The sequence below is a fragment of the Mauremys reevesii genome, linkage group 1, assembly GCF_016161935.1.
Source record: "Mauremys reevesii isolate NIE-2019 linkage group 1, ASM1616193v1, whole genome shotgun sequence".
NCBI classification, from domain to species: Eukaryota; Metazoa; Chordata; order Testudines; family Geoemydidae; genus Mauremys; species Mauremys reevesii.
The window spans coordinates 36,316,206-36,339,434 of NC_052623.1; the positions used below are offsets into that span (position 1 = coordinate 36,316,206).

Here is a 23,229-nt window from a genome sequence, read left to right on the forward strand (position 1 = left end):
GTACTGTGCGACCATTACAAAGAGTGGGCTTAAAGAAAGATGACTTGATTTAATATAGTAACTAAAAAAAAATACAATTTAGAATGGAATACGGTTGGTCTTTTCTTTATAACTCAGTTGAAACTATTCATGTTTTACATAACAAAAAGTTGCATACTTTGTTGCATGGCCTGTTATTTTAATTTGGTTTTATGTGGTATCAATAATTATTTAGGTGAACTTCAAATAGTTAACCCAGAAAATCTGATCTTTTAAGTATTAAACCTTTGTAAATGAAAAATAAATGCTAACTTTATAGTCTTATAAACTTATAAAGACTAACCTTGCACTTGTCATAAAGACAGAGAATTTTATTGCACAGTTTTTTTAAAAATTCACAATGTAATCTCTCTTCCTCTCTCTCTCACTCACTCACACACACCTCTACCGCTACCTATCTGTGTTTCATTTGTATGCAAGATATACAGAAATTAAACATGTGAATCATCAACAATGTTACAGTATTGGGTGCACAGTTAGGGGATATTCAGTACAACCTAAAAAGTGGAGCAGGGAAACCAGCAAAAAGGGAATAATCATCATTGTCAAGCAAAAACCCAAAATTCATGAAGGAAAAATGCATGAATATTCTTAAATGTCAAGTATGCAATATATACCAGCCTCAAGCAACTTTGAATTTCATGGCTGGCTGTCACAGAGCTTTTATTACCTGAGCTTCTGAACCTTGCAGCAGTATTGAGGGGGTCTCTGAACAGATATGAACTTCACCTAAACAAATTCTCCATTGCCATTTTACATACACATGCGGCATCACTACTAGGCATCCATGTCTTGTTTTGCATCTATTTAGATTTTGTGAAGAAACTTGTTTGCTACAATGGACTGAGCTAAAAAATTGCCAGAAATTCCTGCCTGGTAGTGCAGGTGTCTCCGTGCAGAGTCCATTTATTGTACTTAGAGCTGGTTAGGAATTTTCTGACAAAACATTTTGTCTAGCTGTGCCAAAAGAAGGACAGGAGACATTTGACATGGGTTTAATCAGGCCGCAACTTTATTATTAGATGTCTGGGACTACCTGGCAGATAACAGTGTACAGTGCAGGTACTCGATGTTTATTCCATAATTATCCGGCGGGGGGGGGCTTTTACTAGCTCCCCCTCTTTTTCCATCCAGATCCCTCCAGCAACTCCATTGCCAGGTCCTTACCATCCAACCTCCACTCCTAGGAGGGTTAAGCTGGGCTATAAGATTGAGGGGTTGGCTCCCTGCCATACCAATCAAAGGAGTCCCCAACTGCTCCCGATTTGTTGCTTTAATGAACACCTTCTTTTTAAGTCCTTTTCCAAGCCATTTATCTGGTCACTGAATACCTTTCCTAGTGAATACCTGAGCTGGAAATCCGCCACAAGGAGGCGCCAGCAATTAGCTTGGCCTCCTCCTCCCCACACCCAGTCGCGTTCCCAGACATCTCCTAATCTCCTTTTATATCAGTTAAAAAACATGACAGCACCTAAGTCAGACAGGTGAACCCCATCCTCCCGAAACAACTCTGCTGCCCCTATATTATACCAGGATGTGAAATTACTGCCCCCATGATCCCATGGAATTTGGCCACCTCCCTGCTCACATACCTCCTTGTCTTGTCCACCATGTCCGCACAAGACCCTGTGCTGAAGCATGTCTGACCAAACAATGTTAACTTCTGGAAAAAGTTAATGGATTAGCCCCGAGTCCCTCCATGCTCTGAGTATTAGTTCCACCCCTTTTAGCATTTCCAAATCGTTTACCCCAAAGTGCACCACAATTATATCTGGTGGTTGCTGACAGGCCCGCACAGCATACAGCAGCAGTATTAATTTTTCCCATAGCATGCCCCTCCTTGGCCAACTGAGTACTGCTTTACCACCAAAGCCCAGCTGCAAACCCTCGGGCAACCTGGACGAGTGCCTATGCACCCAAAAGACAATACTGTACCTGCAGATCCACACCACCGTCTGCATGGCCAGTCGTCCAATATCTGTAATGAGATTACAATAAATTAATGCTGCTCTGATTCTGAATGAGTGGGACCAAATTCATGGCTGGCCACCTCCAACCTCATCAGCCCCCATCTCAACACTGTAATAAATTGATATGCTGTGAGGGGACTCCCGTCATCGTGCATAACCCCTTTGGCCGTATCACTCTGTAGGCCTTCAAAGTCTGAACAGGGCAGATCCCCGGCTCACCATCCTCCCAAAGGATAACAGATTCACCCCAACCTACTTGATCCATCTTCGACCTTCACTGAATGCTCACGCCATTCTATATTCACACAGTTCCAAAGCCCTTCCCGTAAAATCCCTACTGGCTCCAGGCACTAGCTCACTGATTATGAAAGCAACAAAAATTGCTATCAAGAATGCTGCCCTGAACAAGTCCACCTCCTGTCCACTATGACATAAGGATCTGCACGAGATCCCTGAGCATCTAAACTGTGATGGGATGACGAGAATCCACCGTGGGGCCACCAGTACCTGACCACCCAACTTTGGTTTGTGTAAAAAGGGAGGCTTCAGGTGCAGAGCTGCCCCCTTTATCCCCTGTATTCCCAGGGGAAGAGTCAGCAACCACACTGACCCCTTTTTGCAGCAGCTTTCATCTCCCTCCCTTCCCCCCAACAGCCATACAGCACTGTTCCCTTCACTCAGCCAGTTAGCCAAACACCACAACCACCCCACTTAAAGGTGCAGGGCAGTCATTTACATCAGCAAAATGTTGAGTTGTCCAACCTCTCCCAACTTCTCACAGGAATGAGAGAGAGGGAGCACCAGAGAGAAGGAGACTGATTCTGTAGCCCAGTGATAAGGTCACTCAAATGGGAGACCCAGGCTTGTGTCCCTGCTCCAATGAATATTTAATTAGCCATATAAAGTGGAACAACTCCAAAAGGAGAGATTGAGAGAGACCCTCTTATGTTAAAATAGTTAGTAGCCCAGTGGTTAGGATGCTTATCTACAACATGGGAAACTGAATTTAAGTCCCTGTGAATCAGACACAGCAGTGACATTGACTATTCTGTGGTTTCTCTCTGTGCGTCATTTTTCACAAAATACTTTGAAAGGACTCAGGTTCATCCTGATTCAGCACAGGAAAATTTTGGAAATCTTGATAATTTTCACAGGATGGGAAAACAGTTTTCCAGCCAGTTCTAATTGTAACAGATGTTTCCAGCATACTCTGCAATTTCTGCAAACATATCTTGCAGGAATTTTCAGGTAATGTTTGCTAGTGGGCTACCACATCTCCATATCTGAGGAATGTCATACTTTCCTTTATTGTCAGGTTTCCATACAATGCAGCCATATAAATAGTGTCACAGAACTCTGACCTTTTGCAAGACTTTTCCCCCATGAATTAGCCCCAAGATTATCATTAAAGCTGTTCGTTCATAGAATAGTTCATGTTCTTTTAGGCCTAAATGGCTTTAGATTATATTCTCTTTTGACCTATTGACAAATATTACTTTAAGGGAATGATGGTGACAGAACTTGAGGTAAAGTAACACTGTCACTCAATAATACAGAACAATGTTGCCCCTGCAAAATGTTGCTCATTAGGGAGAAGGATAGGGCTGAAGAATAAATATAGCAAGCAAAGAAGAAATTAAAGGTAACAATAAAACAAATGTCCATGTATCTAAATATTTCCTCATCTTTATGTAGCTAAGTGTGGCACTGTGGCTCTGAACATGGCATGCAGCTTATCATGCCTATGGGTTCCCATAAGGAAATGATTCATTTCAGCCTTGTCAAGTGTTTACTGAGGCCCCAAAAGTGCACAGCTTTCTGAGGTCTGATGCCTGGCAAGCCAGCCAGTTATTTAGTTCTGTGATAAACCAGGGTTAGTCCACTTCCGTAGTCAGCACATTTATCTGGAACTTATTGAGAAGAGTTATGTAGGCTGGATTTGTTTTAGATATCCTTTTTTTTTTTTTTCCGCTTGCCTCGTGTAGTTTCCTACACTAATTGTTCTGGGTTTTCAATTTATAGGCAGTACCAAAGGGACTGGGCAGCTTATGAGAAGAACACTCCCATCATAACGTTTCTGTGCATTTATCTATGAAGAGGAAGCAGAATAATATTAAGGCTTTATGTCAAACTCTGCAAGAATGTAGGAACTTACTTGGCTTTTATTAATCTTTTATTTCTTTAGTGATGTGTCTCAAAGGGAAACTTAGCCCCTTGATATGAAGCAAATTAAATAAAAATATCAAGAAATCCTTGAATGGGTTCTGAATAAAATGAACACCTCATTTGTTCAGATGTCCTTGACAATCAGTCATTTCATACAATTCAATTTCACTTCAAGCTGGCTTATAAAAACACTTTAAAATTCTATCTGAGGAGATAAAAAAGTTTTAGCAGGGAAAGGATCATGCATCATTTCATTAACTGCCTTTATAATGCTTTAGAAACTTTGACGAGTTATTTAAAATGTGTTTACAAATAGTAAAGAGGGGTTGTTAAAGTGTATCTTTGCAGATTCAGAGACTGATTGGGAGCAGTAAAGTATCTTGAATGGTAAAAACATCAGAAAATAACCTCAAAACTAGAAAATGGAAACCCAGGGAGCATAAAACCTTTGATAAGTGATAGCATAATGCAGTCATTTCAAATTCACATGTTTTCACTTTGGTCTTTCCTTTTTGTTTTAATTATTACTGTAAAGAAGAGACACAAGTTGCTTCTCATTTTATCTCAATATTCCAGAAGATACTGTACAATTTCAAAGACAATGGTCAGTCCTAGAACCAATCCTATTCAACTTATTCATAAATGATCTGGAGAAAGGGGTAAACAGTGAGGTGACAAAGTTTACAGATGATACTAAACTGCTCAAGATAGTTAAGACCAAAGAACTTCAAAAAGATCTCACAAAACTAAGTGATTGGGCAACAAAATGGCAAATGAAATTTAATGCAGATAAATGTAAAGTAATGCACATTGGAAAAAATAACCCCAACTATATGTACAATATGATGGGGGGGGGCGTAATTTAGCTACAACGAATCAGGAAAAAGATCTTGGAGTCATCATAGATAGTTCTCTGAAGATGTCCACGCAGTGTACAGAGGTGGTCAAAAAAGCAAACAGGATGTTAGGAATCATTAAAAAGGGGATAGAGAATAAGAAGGAGAATATAGTATTGCCCTTATAGAAATTGATGGTACGCCCACATCTTGAACACTACATACAGATGTGGTCTCCTCATCTCAAAAAAAGATATACTGGCACTAGAAAAGGTTCAGAGAAGGGCAATTAAAATGATTAGGGGTTTGGAATGGGTCCCATATGAGGAGAGATTAAAAGAGGCTACGACTTTGCAGCTTGGAAAAGAGGAGACTAAGGGGGGATATGATAGAGGTATATAAAATCATGAGTGATGTTGAGAAAGTGGATAAGGAAAAGTTATGTACTTATTCCCATGGTACAACAACTAGGGGTCACCAAATGAAATTAATGGGCAGCAGGTTTAAAACAAATAAAAGGAAGTTCTTCTTCACACAGCGCACAGTCAACTTGTGGAACTCCTTGCCTGAAGAGGTTGTGAAGGCTAGGACTATAACAGCGTTTAAAAGAGAACTGGATAAATTCATGGTGGCTAAGTCCATAAATGGCTATTAACCAGGATGGGTAAGGAATGGTGTCAGAGGGTGGAGATGGATGGCAGGAGAGAGATCACTTGATCATTACCTGTTAGGTTCACTCCTTCTGGGGCACCTGCCATTGGTAGACAGGATACCAGGCTAGATGGACCTTTGGTCTGACCCAGTACGGCCATTCTTATGTTTTTATGTTCTTATGTTCTAATTCTTTTTGCTCTTCTCTGGACCCTCTCCAATTTATCAACATCTTTCTTGATCTGTGAATGCCAGAAGTGGACACTATTCCAGCATTAATTGAGTTTACATTGAACTTTTTTCATTCAATTAAGAAAGCCCTGAAATTCTGCTGCTTTTGCAAGCTTTACTTGACCTATTGACCACTGAGTTGACCATTGTTTTGCCGGGAACCACTCAACTTGAAATCTAGCTCATATTAAATTGTTTCAGAGTCTACACCTGCACCTATCTCATTTTTTTCTGGTGTGGATTTAAATAATTTTTCCCTACACAAGGGACACAGCTAAACTGACCCCACACAAAGTATTGTCAAAAGCACAAAATAAACACACTAAAACAAATCAAATTAAGTGATATTCATTAGATTATATGCAACTAGTTGGTACATTGTTTTTGGTGTTGGTGATTTTTTAGATAATGATTTCCCTTTACCCTTTCGACCTCAATTTCTCCATCTGTAATATGGAGTAAAATGTGAAATTGATATTGCTTTTCTGTATTTTTCTGAGTTCAGTAATGTGGCTCCATCTTCAAACATTTCTCTTGAAAATTAAGTAACAACCTGATTTTAAAAATCATAGCTTAACTGTCTCCATTAGGTAAATCACTTTTTAAAATGCACCACCACAACCCTTATTAAAAAAAATCCATCTATTCAGTAACCTGTAATTGTACATAAAGAGACAGTCTCATATTGTGCTGCGCTGAGTATTGTTGAAATTGAATCCCTTGTTTTGGGCTTTGATTTAACATTCTTGCATGTCAAAGGAGTGTATATCTTATTGATTATATCAAGAGATTGGGAATAAGGATTTATAAATATTTTTGAAAAGGGCCCAGTATGGTTTGGCTCAAATCTGATTTATTTCAAATTTTAGGAATGTCTGGATATGGGATTGTGTTTGAGGCATAATGCCAAGTCTGATAAAGCCTGAAGCTTTAAGCATTGCAGGTTGCATCCTGAGCGTATGATCGTCCCAGTTTTTCTTTCAATGAGACATGGTGTTTCTTTTTTACCGGTACTGTGGTGTTCTGTCATCTTTAGCTAATCAGGTAATCAGGAATAGATTACATCTTTCCTGAGAAACATGCTTGTGACAGGAATTCAGACTTAAATATGGTGTATTAAAAAAGAGAATGATTCTAGCATTTACATACATCATTTAAATAGCCAAAATCATATGGCACAGAAAACGAGAAGCAAAATTACAAGATAAAGACACATTATTAAAAACTATCAAGCAGATTTGTTCATGCTGCTGGAAAGCCTTTTTTTTTTCCTACAGAGATAAAGGTAATCCTAATAAATATATGATTTCCCATTCTGAGTATGATGGCTTCTTTGTCAGCAGATGTTATAACAATATTATGAAAAAAACACTGAAAGGGACCATTCTGTGCACATATCCCTTGGTCTCTGGTTATTTATCTCCTGCATCCATCCAGATTTTCTCCCTTACCTCTCCAGGGTCTTCATCCAGCAAAGCTCAGAAACATATGCTTAAATTCAAGCATGTTAGTAGACCCATAGAAATAATTGGGATAAGTCACATACCGAAAATTAAATGCATACTGAAGGATGTGGTGGATCAAGATTCAAAACTCCAATTTCAATCTCTATATTTCTTATACTTTAAAAGTGTAAAGAAAAAATTCTGGGGAAAAAAAAAGATAATGCCTATTCTGGAGTCTGCAGAGGATCCTGGAGATGCTTCATGTCCAAAATATCTGTATATTTGAGCCCTCTCCCATTGACTTGCCCTTAAGCCAAACTTTCTAAATGTGGGTGCCTAAAGTTAGGCAGCTAACTTCCTACTTTATAAAAATGGCCTTAAATTGGGCTTTAACTTCTCTGTGCTTCTATATATGTGTAAAATAAGAATTTAATAATAATATTGTCCTACTTATGGAGTTGTTGGGAGGTTTAATTAATGTATAATTAAAGGAGCTGAGTAATGTGAAGTATTATTATTATGATTGTAAAGTAGATGATTGCAAATTCACTAGTTTGACTGTATTTATAAAACTGTGTTTTACCTTCCAGGTCTGTTCAGAATCTTAGCCCTTTCTATACGTACCTATGTGACAGCTTTCTTTGCAGTGTGACATGATGTTTTGTCAGTTCCATGATTTTGTCAGCATAATGGAATAATCTGATTGTGAACAGCAGGGATTTTGCTTAGGGTTAGAACTATTGCAAGTTTTATAACAGGGACACTTTGTTGCTTTGGGCTGTGAAATAATAGGCATTTCAATAGCTCTAGCTAATGGGTGGGGGGAAAGCTTGTGTTAGCTTGATCTTTATTATTAAGGAAATGACTGTGTATTTGTACTTTCACAGCGATATGAGGCATTCCAACAGAAAAGTACTTCCTATTTAGAAAGCTCTTTCCAGTTTAATTAGATAACAGTGAATGTTAGAGCAATCCTAATTTCTATCCTAATCAATTAGTGAAAAATTTCACTCTGTATATTGCAGCTATTTCAACAGTTTTTGTACCTGACGGCAGAACATTTTTTTAAATGCATCAAATAGTTACGTGTAAGTTTCAGGTAAATTGGAACTGGAGGTCAGTTTTAAAGCACAAACTGTATATTATTTACTGTAGAAGGACTGTATCTATCTAAACATTTTAAATATCTCCTCCCTGAGGCATCTGAGAACCCTACATACATCAGGTTCTACTGTCTGTGCAGGTCTAGATGAAATAATAAACTTCAGTTTGAGTAAGATTCATAGATTTTAAGGCTAGAAAGGATCACTATGATTAGGGCCCTACCATGGTTTTGGTATTGCCACCTTTACTTCTGCACTGCTGCTGGTGGGGCGCTGTCCTCAGAGCTGGGTGCCCGGCCAACAGCCACCACTCTTCAGCCACTGAGCTCTGAAGGCAGCGCAGAAGTAAGGGTGGCAATACTACGACCTCCCTAAAATACCCTTGTGACCCCCCTGCAATTCCCTTTTGGGTCAGGTCCCCCAATTTGAGAAACACTGGTCTCCCCCTTGAAATCTGTATAGCATAGGGTAAAAGCACACAAAAGACCAGATTTCATGGGGGAAGACCAGATGTCATGGTCCATGACTCATTTTTCATTGCCCTGAATTTGGTAGGGCCCTAACTATGATCATTGAGTCTGACCTGTATCACACTGGCTATAGAACTCCCCCAAAATAACTAGAGCATATCTTTTAACAAAAAATACCCAATCTTGATTTTAAAAGAGCTAGTGGTGTAGAATCCACCATGACTCTTGATAAATTGCTCCAATGATTATTTGCCCTCTCTGTACAAATTTTACACCTTATTTCCAGTCTGCCTTTGTGTAGCTTTAACTTCCAGCCATTGGATCTTGTTATATCTTTGTCTGCTAGACTGAAGAGCCTATTATCAAATATTTGTTCGTCAAGTAGGTACTTACAGGCTGTGTTCAAGTCACCCCTTAACCTTCTTTTTCAGATAAATAAATTGAGCTCCTTGACTCTTTCACTATAAGGCATGTTCTCTTATTCTTTAATCATTCTCATGGTTCTTTTTTTAACCTCCTTCACTTCTATCTAAGGGTAACATATTGTCATAATATGAGTAATAAAAGTCATGGACAGGTCCCAGGCAATAAAGAAAAATTCATGGAAGCCCATGACCTGTCCCTGACTTTTACTAAAAATATCCATGATAAAATGGGAAGGGGCTGAGCAGCTGCAGGGTGACTGGGAACCCCGGGGCCTCCCACTACCCATTTGAGATTAGAACTCCAGGAGCCCCCTCCACCCACGATAGGGACATGCAGGTTCCCCCTACCCCCGCTCCCACTGCAGTGGCCAGGGGCTGAGGTGTTTCCCCTACCCCTCCCACGTGGTGTCAGGGAGCGGCAGGGGTCCCCCTGCCACCTCGGTTTCCGCCTTTCAAGGTGCCACCTGATGTACTGAGATACTACTACTGAGCCCACCTGTTCTACCAGCCTGGGCCCCCTTTAACCTCTCTTGCTGAGCCAGACTCTAAAGCCTCCTCTAGCACACACATAGGCAGGGCCACACCCAGCTGCAGAAAGACACAGACACTGAGATCAGCTCTGGGAAGACTCATTTTAAGGGATTTGCCCCAGCACTCAGGGGCCCAGCTCCCTTGGAGTGCAGGCCCAAAGGTATATTGTCTCGCACTGTATAGAAAAATCTGCACAGCGCAAACTCACCAAAATTCGCCCTCTCCCTCAATGTGAAGAGAGAGATGCACAACGTCTTGCCCCTTACCCAGTTAGAAATTGCACAAACTGGGTTCAATAATAAACAAAACACATTTATTAACTATAAAAGGCAGATTTTAAGTGATTATAAGAGATAGCAAACAGAACAAAGCCGATTACTAAGCAAATAAAAAACAAAACATGCAAACTTGATTCACTAAAGAAACATGTTACAAAATGTAATTTCTCACCCTACATGTTGAATTAGGCAGGATGCAGAGTTTCTGTAGCTCAGAGTTCCAGTTATTTCTTCTTACAGACTGAATCCCTGTTTCAGTCTTGACTCACCCCTGACTTTCCCTTCAGGTTAATTCCTTTGTCCCTTCAGGTTCTTTCAGCAGTCCTTCTTCTTGGGTAGGCAATGGAGGAGAGTCCCTATCAACCCCCTCCCCAGCCCTTAAAAAGGATTTACCCAACGCAGGAATCCTTTGCTTGATCCCCATGCCCCTACAGTGGAGAAGTACCGGCAGTGTCCAAGGTGGTATTTTGTATCAGGTTACAGGACCACCTGACCTGGTAGTGTCAGAGCTATGAGGACACCTCTCAGGAAGGAGAGAGATTAGTATCTTCACAGTCTTGTTGTCTCTGCTGATGGGCCAGCAGCCCTGTCTGACTTTTTCATTGTTGTACCTGAAGGGCTAGTTGTGGGTGTTACCTAAAGTAGCACATTTGAAATATAGATACATGGTTAATATTCCTAGCTTCAGATACAGAAATGATACATGCATATAAACTGGATAATCATATTCAGTAAACCATAACCTTTCCAATGATATCTTACATGAGCCATCTTGCATAAAGTATCTTAGTCATGCCATATTCATATCATAACCATATTTCTATGAAGAATATGGGGTGTAGTGTCACATGGGGGTCCTCCTGCCACTGTCATGGAGGAGAGCTGAGAAATTTCCCCTCCCCACGGCAGCCAGGGGCTGCGGGAGTCCCCCTGCTCACCACAGAAGCCAGGGAGCTGCGGGGATCCCCCTGCCACTGCTGCGGCCAGGAAGCTGCAGGGATCCCCCTGCTGTCCATGGTGACAGGGATATGCAGAATACCCCCCTGCCCACGGTGGCTGAAAACTGCAGGGAACCCCCAATGCCTGAGGTGACTCAGAGCTTGGGGGTTCGCTGCCTCAGGTGGCAGGGGTACCTCGCAGCTCCCTACCACTGCAGGAGGCGGCGGGACCCGGCAGCTCCTAGCTGCTGGGGCTGAAGTCACAGAGGTCTTTGGAAGTCACGGATTCCATAACTTCTGCAACCTCCGTGACAAAATCATAGCCTTATCTATATCCTCCTTGAACTGTGGACACCAGTATTGCAGCAACAGTGGCACCATTGCCAAATACAAAAATAAAATACCCTCTATATGCCTATTCAAGATTCTCTTCCTTCAGAGAGATTGCCAGAGAACAACTGGGATAAAGGAGAATGAAAAAGCAATGTTGGATTGCAGATGATACCATCAAATTATGGGAGAGAAAAAAAGAGGCACAGAGCTAAATTGATGCACTAATAGAGAAGGAAATGGGCAATAGAAGAAAAGAAATGTCTTGAACAAGCAGTCAAGAGGGCCTGTCATAAGAGGAATGATCATAAGCAATGGTGGAATTTTATGGCACAGTGTATTGAGGAAGCCTCTGAGCAAGATGACCAGAAATGTGTATTTGAGACTTTAAAGGTCCTAATTGAATGTCCATTCTCTCAGCTTCTTCCAGTTAAGGACAAAGATGGAAAATACTGCCAGGATACTGACGCACAATTTATGTGTTGGTGTGAGCATTTTTGTGAATGCTCTGGTCATATGGAGCAGAAACATGGCCTGTAAAAACAGCTTAGAAGAGGAAACTGAACAGTTTTCAGTGTCAAAAGTTACAGCATAGTCTTAACATCCATTGGTTTGGTTTTGTTACCAATGAGAAGATACTTAGATGATCCTGGCAAGTTGCAGTCATGCACCAATTGAGAACAAAACTTCTGCAAAGGTGGGATTGTGTCCAATGTGCAGAAGAAGGCATGCTTTTACAGAAGTCACTGTCACCATCCTGGTCAGCAAGCAGTCACTGGGTCCACTGTATGACTGAGATTCTGAAGGAGCATTCAAGGAATACAGTGTAGTTGTGGAGAAAGTTAAATGAATTACCTTGACTGAAGAGAACATGGAGGAGATCCCCATACCTGAGCCATTGTTTTTAGGTAACCAATCTGAGCAACTTTCCCAGATTGAATGTCAATAGAGGAGTTTTGGGAACAAATTGATTAATTAAACAGTAGTAAGTCACCAGGACCAGATGGTATTCACCCAAGAGTGCTGAAGGAATTCAAATATGAAATTCCAGAACTATATACTGTGATATGTGTCCTCTATCTTAAATAAGCTTCTGTACCAGATGACTGGAGGGTAGCTAATATAACACTCTCTCTCTCTCTCTCTCTCTGTCTCTCTCTCTCTATATATATATAAAGCTCCAGAGGTGATCCTGGCACTTATAGACCAGTAAGGCTAACTTCAGTACCAGGCAAATTGGTTAAAACTATAGTAAAGAAGAAAATTATCAGACACATAGATCAACATTATATATTTTGGAAAAGTCAACATGGCTTTTGTAAAGAGAAATCATGCCTCACCAATCTATTAGAATTCCCCCACTAGGCTCTATACTGGGATCCGTGCTGCTCAACATATTCATAAATGATCTGGAAACAGGGTGAACAGTGAGGAGGCAAAATTTGCAGACAATACAAAATCCCTTAAGGTAGTTAAATGAAGAATTAAAAAGGGATTTCACTAAACTGGGTGAACGGGTGACAAAATGGCAAATAAAATTCAATGCTAGTAAGTGCAAAGTAATGCACATTGGAAAAAAAATCCCATACATACATACAAAATGATAGGGTCTAATTTAACTGTTGCCATTCAAGAAAGAGATCTTGGGGCTGGTCTACACTAGGCGGGGGGATCGATCTAAGATACGCAACTTCAGCTACGTGAATAGCGTAGCTGAAGTCGAAGTACCTTAGATCGAATTACTTACTGTCCTCACGGCGCGGGATCGATGTCCGCGGCTCCCCATGTCGACTCCGCTACCGCCATTCGCGTTGGTGGAGTTCCAGAGTCGACAGGAGCGCGTTCGGGGATCGATATATCACATCCAGATGAGACGCGATGTATCGATCCCCGAGGAATCAATTGCTACCCGCCGATACGGCCGGTAGTGAAGACGTACCCTTGGAGTCATCATGGAAAATTCTCAGAAAACATATGCTCAATGTGTAGTGACAGTCAAAAAAGTTAAGAGAATATTAGGAACCATTAGGAAAGGGATAGATAATAAAACAGAAAATATCATAATGCCACTATATGAATCCATAGTGTGCCCACACCTTGAATACTGCATGGAGTTCTGGTCACCCCATCTCAAAAAAGATATATAAGAATTGGAAAAGGTACAGAGAAGGGCAACAAAAATGATTAGAGGTTTGGAACAGTTTCCATATGAGGAGAGATTAAAAAGATTGGGATTGTTCATCTTAGAAAAGAGATGACTAAGGGGGGATATGATAGAGGTCTATAAAATCATGAATGTTACAGAGAAAGTGAATAAGGGAGTGTTATTTTCCCCATTACATAACACAAGAACTAGGTGTTGCCCAATGAAATTAATAGGCAGGAGGTTTAAAACAAACAAAAGGAAGTACTTCTTCACATAATGCACAGTCAGTCTGTGGAACTTTTTACCCAGGGGATGTTGTGAAGGCCAAAAGTATAACTGGGTTAAAAAAGAATTAGATAAGTGAATGGCGTATAGGTCCATCAATAGCTATTAGTCAACATGGTCAGGGATGCAACCTCATGCTCTGGATCCTTTGACTACCAGAAGCTGGGACTGGATGACAGGGGATGGATCATTTGAAATTGCCCTGTTCTGTTCATTCCCTCTAAAGCATCTGGTATTTGTCACTGTCAGAGGCAGGATATTGGGCTAGATGGACCATTCGTCTGCTCTAGTAAGGCAGTTCTTTTGTTTTTATGCTCTTATAAGGTTCATGCAGCTTAGGTTGAAGGAAGTAGCGCATGGAGATGACCATGAATGAGATTGGTAGATGCAATTTTGAGGGATTTAAAAAGCCTACATCCTCCCATACTGATTCTTGTTGAAGGAAGATGATGTTCAAGGGACTATTCAATGGAAGTCCATTCCACATGCCACCATGGCTACATTGTTGCCATGTAAACCTGCTGCAGCAGCTGCTGCCACTACGCCTCTCCCCTTCCCTTTTCCCTCCTCTTGTGTGGAGCAAGGCAGGGGCCTAACTCATTCTTACTCAGAATGCCTTAAGCGCCTAAGCTGTCTGACTCCAGGTGTCCATTCATGAATTGGCAAGTAGAGCTACGTGATTCCCAGCCACCTGAACTTAAGCACCTGTCATGGGAGTTGAGGGAAGTGTGGGGTGTCAGGGCTTAGCACACTCTTCAGCATCTCCCACTGGCTAGCTTAAGCGACTCACTGCCTAGTGAGCCTAGGCACCAATGTTCCCTCTAATTTTTTCCATCCATGTGCAGAATGAATTTTGTTATGTAAAGCACCATATCGAGATAATTTGTGGATGTGCGCCACCAGTAGAAACAAAAAACCTAGATATAATATCTATCTATATTTAAAGTTATAACCATAACAAAGCTGAGACAGCCCAGGAGAGAAAAGGGGTCACACTGAAGACCACTGTGGTGGCACAGTGACATTATTGAGAGCTGTGGTCACACAGAGGAATGATTCTGTCATCTACACTGACCTCTATGGGCTCTTCACAAACCCTGAAGCAAGGAGTTTGGGAGGGATAGGTTTGGGGATTTGAATGGGCACCCCCAGTCCCAGGGCTTCGGCAGGGAGCGAGGCCTCCCCCCAGCTGTCTCTCCCCTCTGCAGCCCCGGAGCTGCGTAGGCGCATCTCTCCCTGCTGCAGCCCTGGACCTGGGAAAGAGGCATCTCTCCCCAGCCACCGCAGCCCTGTATGCCCCAAGCTCCCAACCCTCCTCCACCTCACCGCCCCCACCCACACCCTATTCCCCCCACCTCACCTTACACGTCCTCGCCAGGGCCCAGGCACACCTGTGGCTCCCTGCCTGTGTGGCTCCATTAATTAGGTGCACGGCCCTTGATGCCCACTTGTGCGGCTGCATTGGTGCGCACCTTGGAGGGAACGCAGCTAGGCACCTAACTTGGCTTTGTGGATCACAGTGGTCTTCCTGTGATTTTCTGTGTGCCTAAAAGTTAGGCACCGTGGCTCTCAGCATTGCAACACCTAAGTCCCTTCATAGATCCTAGCCTAAGGGACTTGCCCAAGAAAGCACAGGAAGTTTGTGACGGAGCAGGGAATTTAATCCAGGTCTCCTGAGTCTCAGGCTAGTGCCCTAGCCACTGAACCCATCCTTCTTCTTTATTAAGTGGGAAATGCCGAGCTTAAATTTGATTTTCTTGGCTTCGTTGTTTCTTAAATGCACTTATCTGTGGTTAAGAAATACTCTGTTTAGCAAATGTGGAGGCATCTTATCTCAGTGTTACAAACGGGGAAACAAGTTGAACCTTTATACATATTATGTGCCTATGTTTATTTGATTGTTATTGTGTTACTGGTTATGTGACTAACAACGAGTTAATTCCTGCTGTGACTGGCTGCGCTTAGGCCTGGAAAGCAGGTGGTCCTGTTGGCACTGCTGGACATGACACTACAGGTTTCATTCCTTTTGAAGTTTCATTTTCACTCAACTCTGCCTGGCAAGGGCCCTGGGGGAAGATCCTGGTGGGACACTGAAACAATGAGCTTTGGTTCTGATAAAAGCAGCTTGACAAGCAGACAGCGGAGAAACTCTATGAGGCACAGAGGATGTCAGGAGAGATGAATATTGATCCTCAGACCTAAAAAGAGGGGACTGGAATAAGCAAAGGCCTGCTTAAACTAAAAGAAAAAGGGAAAGCTAAGTTTAGAATGAGTTAGGTTTTGACTGTTTTAACTGTATCTCTCTGCATGTTTAATTTCTTTGACTGCATCATATCTATTTCTGAAGAAGCTGTGCTGAGCAACTGCATTTCATATTGGTCACAAGCTCCCAGAGAGTATTCTATAACTGGACTTAAATCCAGTTGGGCCAGCTGAGGGATATATGATTGGTGACATGAGGTGTTGTAGCCTGGTGATCCAGTCTAACATGGAATGAACCGTGGATTTCCACTCTGGGAAAAGTGCAGACAGAGTCCTGTTATTTGGAAAGAATGCTCATGAAGAGACAGAAGGAATCATAGGTGCATCTTGCTCCTGAACCATAATATTTGGGTCATGTGTTCTCTGCAGTTTCTCGGTTGTTAATTTCAGAATTGTATACTATGTTTTTACTGCATGTGCTACAAAATTTTTGAGCCCTTGTAGCCTGATTTGGGGTGTGTTAGTAATGCTGATTTATCTGCTTAATTTAATTTAATTAATTTTAATAAATTAACAATAGTAATTATTATGATGATATTAATTAGTATGGTTTTAGGCTCGCCAATTTGTTTGATCAGAAGATAAAAGTTCATCCTGAATCAGGCTTCACAGAGTTTATAAAAGGACCTTTGGGGGTATGACAGGAAGCTTACACTGAGACAGATATAGTCATAAAGATCTTTTATTAAAATCAATGAAATCGTAAGCAAATAGTAAAACAGTTAGAATTACAGAGTTGCAATTGTACTACTGTTATTCAAGAGATACGTATGATAATACAATATTATGTGCTGCAAACTTTGGTTAATAGTCACACTCTTGTTTTAATAACCTGGTGTTGGAAGATACAGGACCATGCCTCTGGCGGTTTCGGCTTCACACCTCTAGCAGAGGAAACTAATGCAGAGCTGTTAAAGCTGTTTACTCTCTAACTTAACTCGATAAATCTTAAACTGAAATAAAGCGTAGGGAAACCAAGCTTAGCCTAGTCCCCTTAAAACTTAAAGTTTGAAAAGAAATAAAGTATGGCCTATTAATAGTTAGTAGCCATCGTTAGATGGGTAGCATCGATACATTGTTGAAGATGGAGACAATGAAGAGTAGATAGATGGGTAGATTGCCTCTAAAATGGCGAGATGAATCGCCTTTTTATAGGGCATTGATCGGAAATCCTTCCTCTTATGCCCAAATTTCATCCTTCCCCCACAGAAATGTTAGGGTACACTTACCCCATAGGCTAGTCTGTATGTGTGTATGGACGACAGGTATGTACGCATTTGTGGTGTACTTGTTAAGTCTGTGGGTACAACTTTGAAAAAACCCCTTGGCCATCCTTCATTGTCTATTGATTTAGGTAAAAGGTCTCTAGATATCTGTGTGGGTTTTTTATCAATTTTTACTTTTCTGGGTAAAGGGTCCCAAAATGTGCTAACTTTGCCTTAGCTTAACATACAAGGTTTTGGCCTGTAGGTCTCTTGCATTTCAGCCAAACTCATTTTTAATATAAATCTATAAACCTATTACATCAAATACTCAAATTTATAAGAAAAGTTATATCTATGCAAGCAAGCAGATTAAACCTTAGGGCTACCCCCTGCACTACCAAAGCTGCATATACAGTATAGATTTACATTTCTGGTTTGATAACTAGAGCTGTAGATGACTTAGGAAGCACTTAAACAAATATCCAAAAAAAGAGGCATGCTTATAAGTTTGAAAATGATTGACTTACACATTATAGATGCAGTCTATATTTGTTAAACATTCAGGTTTATTTTATCACCTTCCTACATTTATGATACAAATGAAATGAAACTGGAGATGAAAATGCAAATCCTGTCTAGATTGCTGTTGCTGAATCATAGTGACCAGAACAGAAATAGGAAAGAAAAACAAGCTGGAGCGAGGTACCACAGTCATGCAGAGCAATTGTACTATAACCCAGGAAAACAAGGCCTTGATAAATTTGCCCTTGATACGCAGACAAATCTAGCAGTCTCCCTGAATTCCAAGATCATAAATAATAAAAATGAAAAATACCCTTTTGAAATAGAATTTCCTTTCTTTTTCCAATCTCCTCTCACAAACAGTGTTAACCAGGTGGAGTGACAAGGGATAGTATAATACTGCTGCTTACATCTCACAGTGAGTGTCTGGAATAAGGATGACCCATTGTTTACATTACAATAGCTGACATTAACATGACATGGTACAAAATATTGACAGATCAGCATCTCCTTAGAACATGACCTGAATGTGTCAACACAAAATACCTGATACTTACATTTACACAGGGCAGTTCCAATTAATGGGTGTTTGTTTGAGTGAAGGGTGAGTAAAAGCTGAATTTGGGCCTCAGAATTTGACCAATAGTATCTTCCAAACCAAAGGATTCCTAAGCACTGTACAAATTGAGAGACAATGATTATTTCTTTCCTTTTGAAAGTGCAACCACTTCAGAGGTGAAACAAGACAATTGTTTAATAGCATACAACAACAAATCGGCTTAGGACAGAAAGTGAAGAATCACACATTCAGGAACATTTTAGTTAGTTGGCTTTTAATTGCCCCTCTTGGAATTTGGCCAGGACACTGGGATTATGTTCATACTTTTGCAAAAATATCACTGAATTTTTTATGATTGCAAGGGGTCAAGACCTGGGTTTTGCACTGACACAAGAGACAGTCTCTCTACAAATGCATAGTGCCTATAAACCTGTGCTGGGACATTGATTCGGTATTTATTTAGAGACAAGAATGTACCAGCATCACTGCAGTACCTGAATGTTTATTAGCAGTTTCCGATTCAAGCACTGAGCTGACTCATAAGAACATCAGAACACAAGAATGGTCAGACCAATGGTCCATCTATCACATATCAGAGGGGTAGCCGTGTTAGTCTGGTTCTGTAGAAGCAGCAAAGAATCCTGTGAATTCACCCACGAAAGCTCATGCTGCAAAATGTCTGTTAGTCTATAAGGTGCCACAGGATTCTTTGCTGCATCTATCACAGTATCCTGTCTTCTGATGGTGGCCAGTGCCAGATGCTTCAGAGGGAATGAACAGAGCAGGGCATTTATCAAGTGATCCATCCTCTGTTGTCCAGCCCCTTGCTTTTGGCAGTCAGATGTTTAGGGACACCCAGATCATGGGGGTGCATCCCCAACCATCTAGGCTAATACCCATTAACTTATTTAAATCTCATTTGAAAACAGTTATAGATTTGGCCTTCAGAACATCCCTTGACAATGAATTCTACAAGTTGATTCTACGTTGTGTGAAGAAGTACTTCCTTATGTTTGTTTTAAACCTTCTGCCTATTAATTTCATTGGGTGACCCCCTAGTTCTTGTGTTACGTGAAGGAGTAAATAACACTTCCCTTTAACTCTATTTAGTCTGTGAATTTCGAAAAGAGTACATCATATGGGTGGTATAGTTGTATGTAAGTATATTTTAGTGTAAAGCAATCCAGTGATATTCATAAAGCAACATTATGGAATTAAGTTATCCGGGTGTGGTGTATGCAAGAAACATTTTATGCCAGTAATGTATGACTTTTTTTCAGTTAGATAGAATATATACTTTCTGTTCCACTTTCATTGCTATTTGATTCTCACATCAGCTGTCTCCAAGTATTCTAACTAACTCTAGGTCCCCAAAATGTATTTAAATGCACATTTCCTAAGGCAGTTAGAAAAATTGCAGGGATAACAGGCCTCAGCACTTCTCCCTAACTTAGGGTGATCAAATGTCCCGATTTTATAGGGACAGTCCCGATTTTGGGGTCTTTTTCTTATATAAGCTCCTATTACCCCACCACCCTCCGCCCCGATTTTTCACATTTGCTGTCTGGTCACCCTACCCTAACTCCATACCACATGGATGTGGGAGACACAAAGCAGGACCTGCCAGAAATAGAGCCAGCCACTGGGAGCTGCAGGGACAATAATCAATTGCAGCAACAGAACATGACCCAGCTGGAGCTCCTGGGCCTACATCCTCTGACAAGTAACATCACAGTGACATCAGTAAAGGGCTTTTACCATTTGAACTCTAGGCATTATTTTCTCTCTGCAAATTGGTTGTTTGTTCCAACAACCTCTTGCCATTCAACCTCTCTTCTCTCGCTCCCCTCTTCAAGATTCACTCTCTTTCTGGCCTGGTCTATGGGGCAGGGGGGAGGAAGAAGGGGATCGATCTAAGTTACACAACTTCAGCTACGTGAATAAGTTGACATACTTAGACCCACACACCATAGTGTCTTCACATGTCAAATCATGTCTTCACTGCGGTGAGTTGACTGTTGCCGCTCCCCCGTCGACTCTGCTTGCGCCTCTTGTGGCGGTGGAGTACAGGAGAGCTCTTGGGGGTCGATTTATTGTGTCTAGACTAGACGCGATAAATTGACCCTCACTGGATCAATCACTGCCTGCAGGGACAATAGTCAATTGTAGCAACAAAACATGATCCATTGATCGCTGCCTGCTGATCCGGTGGGTAGTGTAGACATACCCTCTTCTGTCTTCCATGCTCTTTTCTTTTCTCTTCTCTTCATATCTCCCATTCTTTCCCTCCTTCAATATCCCTCCTTTGTTTCCTTGTTTTGCCTCCCACTGGTTCCTAATACCCACTCTTGAATTCAGTGGGAATTTTTCCATGGCCTTTGGACCAGCCCCTTAGTCCAATTACTGCTGCATCTTTGATATCACCTAAATTCCCTTTTTCCTCAGTTTCCTCATGATCAAGAACCTTGTCCATGCCTGGAGCAATCCTAACATGGTTAATGTAACTTTCCCCTTTAGCCTCCCTATTTCTCAGCTATCTCCCTCCCCCGCCCACATCTGTAGTCTAACCAAACCACTACTGCTAAAGTCATACTCCTTGCCAGCCACTCTATCGCAATCTCAGTCTCTGTCAAATTAAAACTCCTCACCACACCTTACATAATCTTTCTCCATTTACTGCTCATTTCCCATTCCTTAACTTCTCTCAATTCCCTCTTGCAAGTCAAATTCTGCTGTCAGTTACACCTGGAGTAATTCCATTGATTTCAATATCTAGTTTATTAAGGGACCCAAAATGTCTTTACTGTACATCTTTAACAGCACTGAGCACATTGTCAGCACTTAAATTAATAATGATAGCAATGCATCTGAAATTTTAGGAGAGCTTTGTGAGGTTGTACATTATTTTCGATGGGAGAGACACATGCTTTCACACCATTTGACTGCCTTCTTACAAATGTCAGGATGGCCTTGATATAAAGGGACGTGTTATATTGTCTGACTGCTAAGAGGATATTTGCTAAGTTTTTCGTTGATTTATCCATACTAAACACCACTGCATCATTAAATGGACAAAGCTATTGTACACAAAATTTCCCAACCCTCTAGAATTGATTGTACACGGCAATCTTTTGAAATATAATTTGAACCCATATTTGAGGAAATAAATCTTTTCTTTTAAAAGTGCTGCTGTTTTAATAGCACTGAAGATACCATCAAACGGGACGAATAGGATTTGAGCAGAGCAAGTCAAACTAATGTAAGCTATTTCCCCCCACCACAGGCTTTATCACTGTACAGCTATTAACAATCACTCCACAGTGGTTTTCACAATAAAGTCTCTAGGTTTGGAAAGAAGTAGTGACATTCATTTTATTTTTAAAGACCATTCTTTATTTCCCAGGTGTGATGGGGGAATATGAGCCGAAAATTGAGGTCCATTTTCCTTACACAGTTACAGCTGCTAAGGGAACTACCGTTAAGATGGAGTGCTTTGCGCTGGGCAAGTAAGTACATATTCTTCCATAATTAGACACCATTGTTTATTAAAATGTGACATCTAATTTTTGGTTCAGTTATTTTGCAGGGTTTCATTTTCACAGAAACTCCTTGGTGCATATACCAAGTTTTTATAAGACAGCTAAGTGGGAATTGACTAAGTAACCAATTATGAATTCCCTACCTAGCCATTCCTACAGACAATAATATATACAGGTTTAAAATGTGCTGGTTCGACATAAAAGGTAAAGTTATTTTAAAAGAAAAGAAAAAAATTGTCATCTGTATTCTTCTATTTACCACACATTTTTCCTCTGCTACTTTTTTACTGCTTGCTAGCACATATCAGGCTATATAATTCCAGTGGTGTTTGTTATTGGTTTTTTGTCTTGTGTTGATTTTCCCCTGTAAAATCTCTTAATTGAAAAGAAAACAAGATTATTGTGTAGTTACCTGTTCCAACCTGGGACATAGATTCTAAATAGAAACAATAAAATAATGTTCCAAATATCCTAAGAATCTAATATATGTAATTATAATAATATATGAGCCCAGGATTACTTTTGCATCCTCTATCCTAATGGTAGTATCATCTATTTCCCTGTAAAATCTCTAATTCATGGTGACGTCAGTCATCTTAGTTATAACAGACCCACTAGCACTGCCAAAGTTCTGGATTTAATATCTCACCTTGGCTAGAATTTTGTATGCAGGTCAATAGACTGGTTAATAAGGAAACGAGGGTACTTAGTTTTTAAAAATAATAAGACTTTGCAGTTGTATAGCGCCTTTCATCAAGAATAAGATTACCTCAGGGTACTTTTTTGATGATACAGGATGAAGTTCATAATGTTATTAAAGGAAATGCAGTTTTTGCCCAAAGTTAAGCGAAGCTGGGATAGTATATGATCAGACAGAGCAGAAAAGCACTGTCCATGGCTCAGAGAAAGCATCTTCTGTTTCTCTCTCTCTTTCTCTCTCTCTCTATATATAGTGACAAACGCAGATAGAGATAGATAGATATGGCAAAATGTTTGATAATTACACACTGTAATAATCTCACTGAGTGTGTGTGTGCGCACGCTCATGTTTATGCAGGTGTACGCCACTGGCTTCTTCTGAATGGAATCAGAACTGCTTATCTGTGTGTTACAGCCTTTTTGCTCCATGTAGCATCACAGAAGAGACAATTCTCAGTTGTAATGAATGTCTAGATAATTCTTTATTCAGGCTGCTAAATGCCAACTGTCCTTTCTGGCTTTCTAATTCATAAATCATTTACACATATAGGGTGTCTTTTAATCCTGGCCAGAATTCAGCAATAATGAAAGGACTGCTA

General features: G+C 40.7%; 1 protein-coding gene across 2 annotated transcripts in view; it reads left to right on the forward strand.

Moving 5' to 3' along the window:
* The window catches only part of CNTN5 (contactin 5), a 965,708-nt gene that overhangs the window by 711,510 nt on the left and 230,969 nt on the right, over positions 1–23,229 (forward strand). For both annotated transcript variants that reach the window (XM_039485717.1, XM_039485709.1), the window contains one exon: positions 21,796–21,898. In XM_039485717.1, the coding sequence (XP_039341651.1) occupies positions 21,796–21,898 (103 nt within the window). The remainder of the gene's footprint in view (positions 1–21,795; positions 21,899–23,229) is intronic.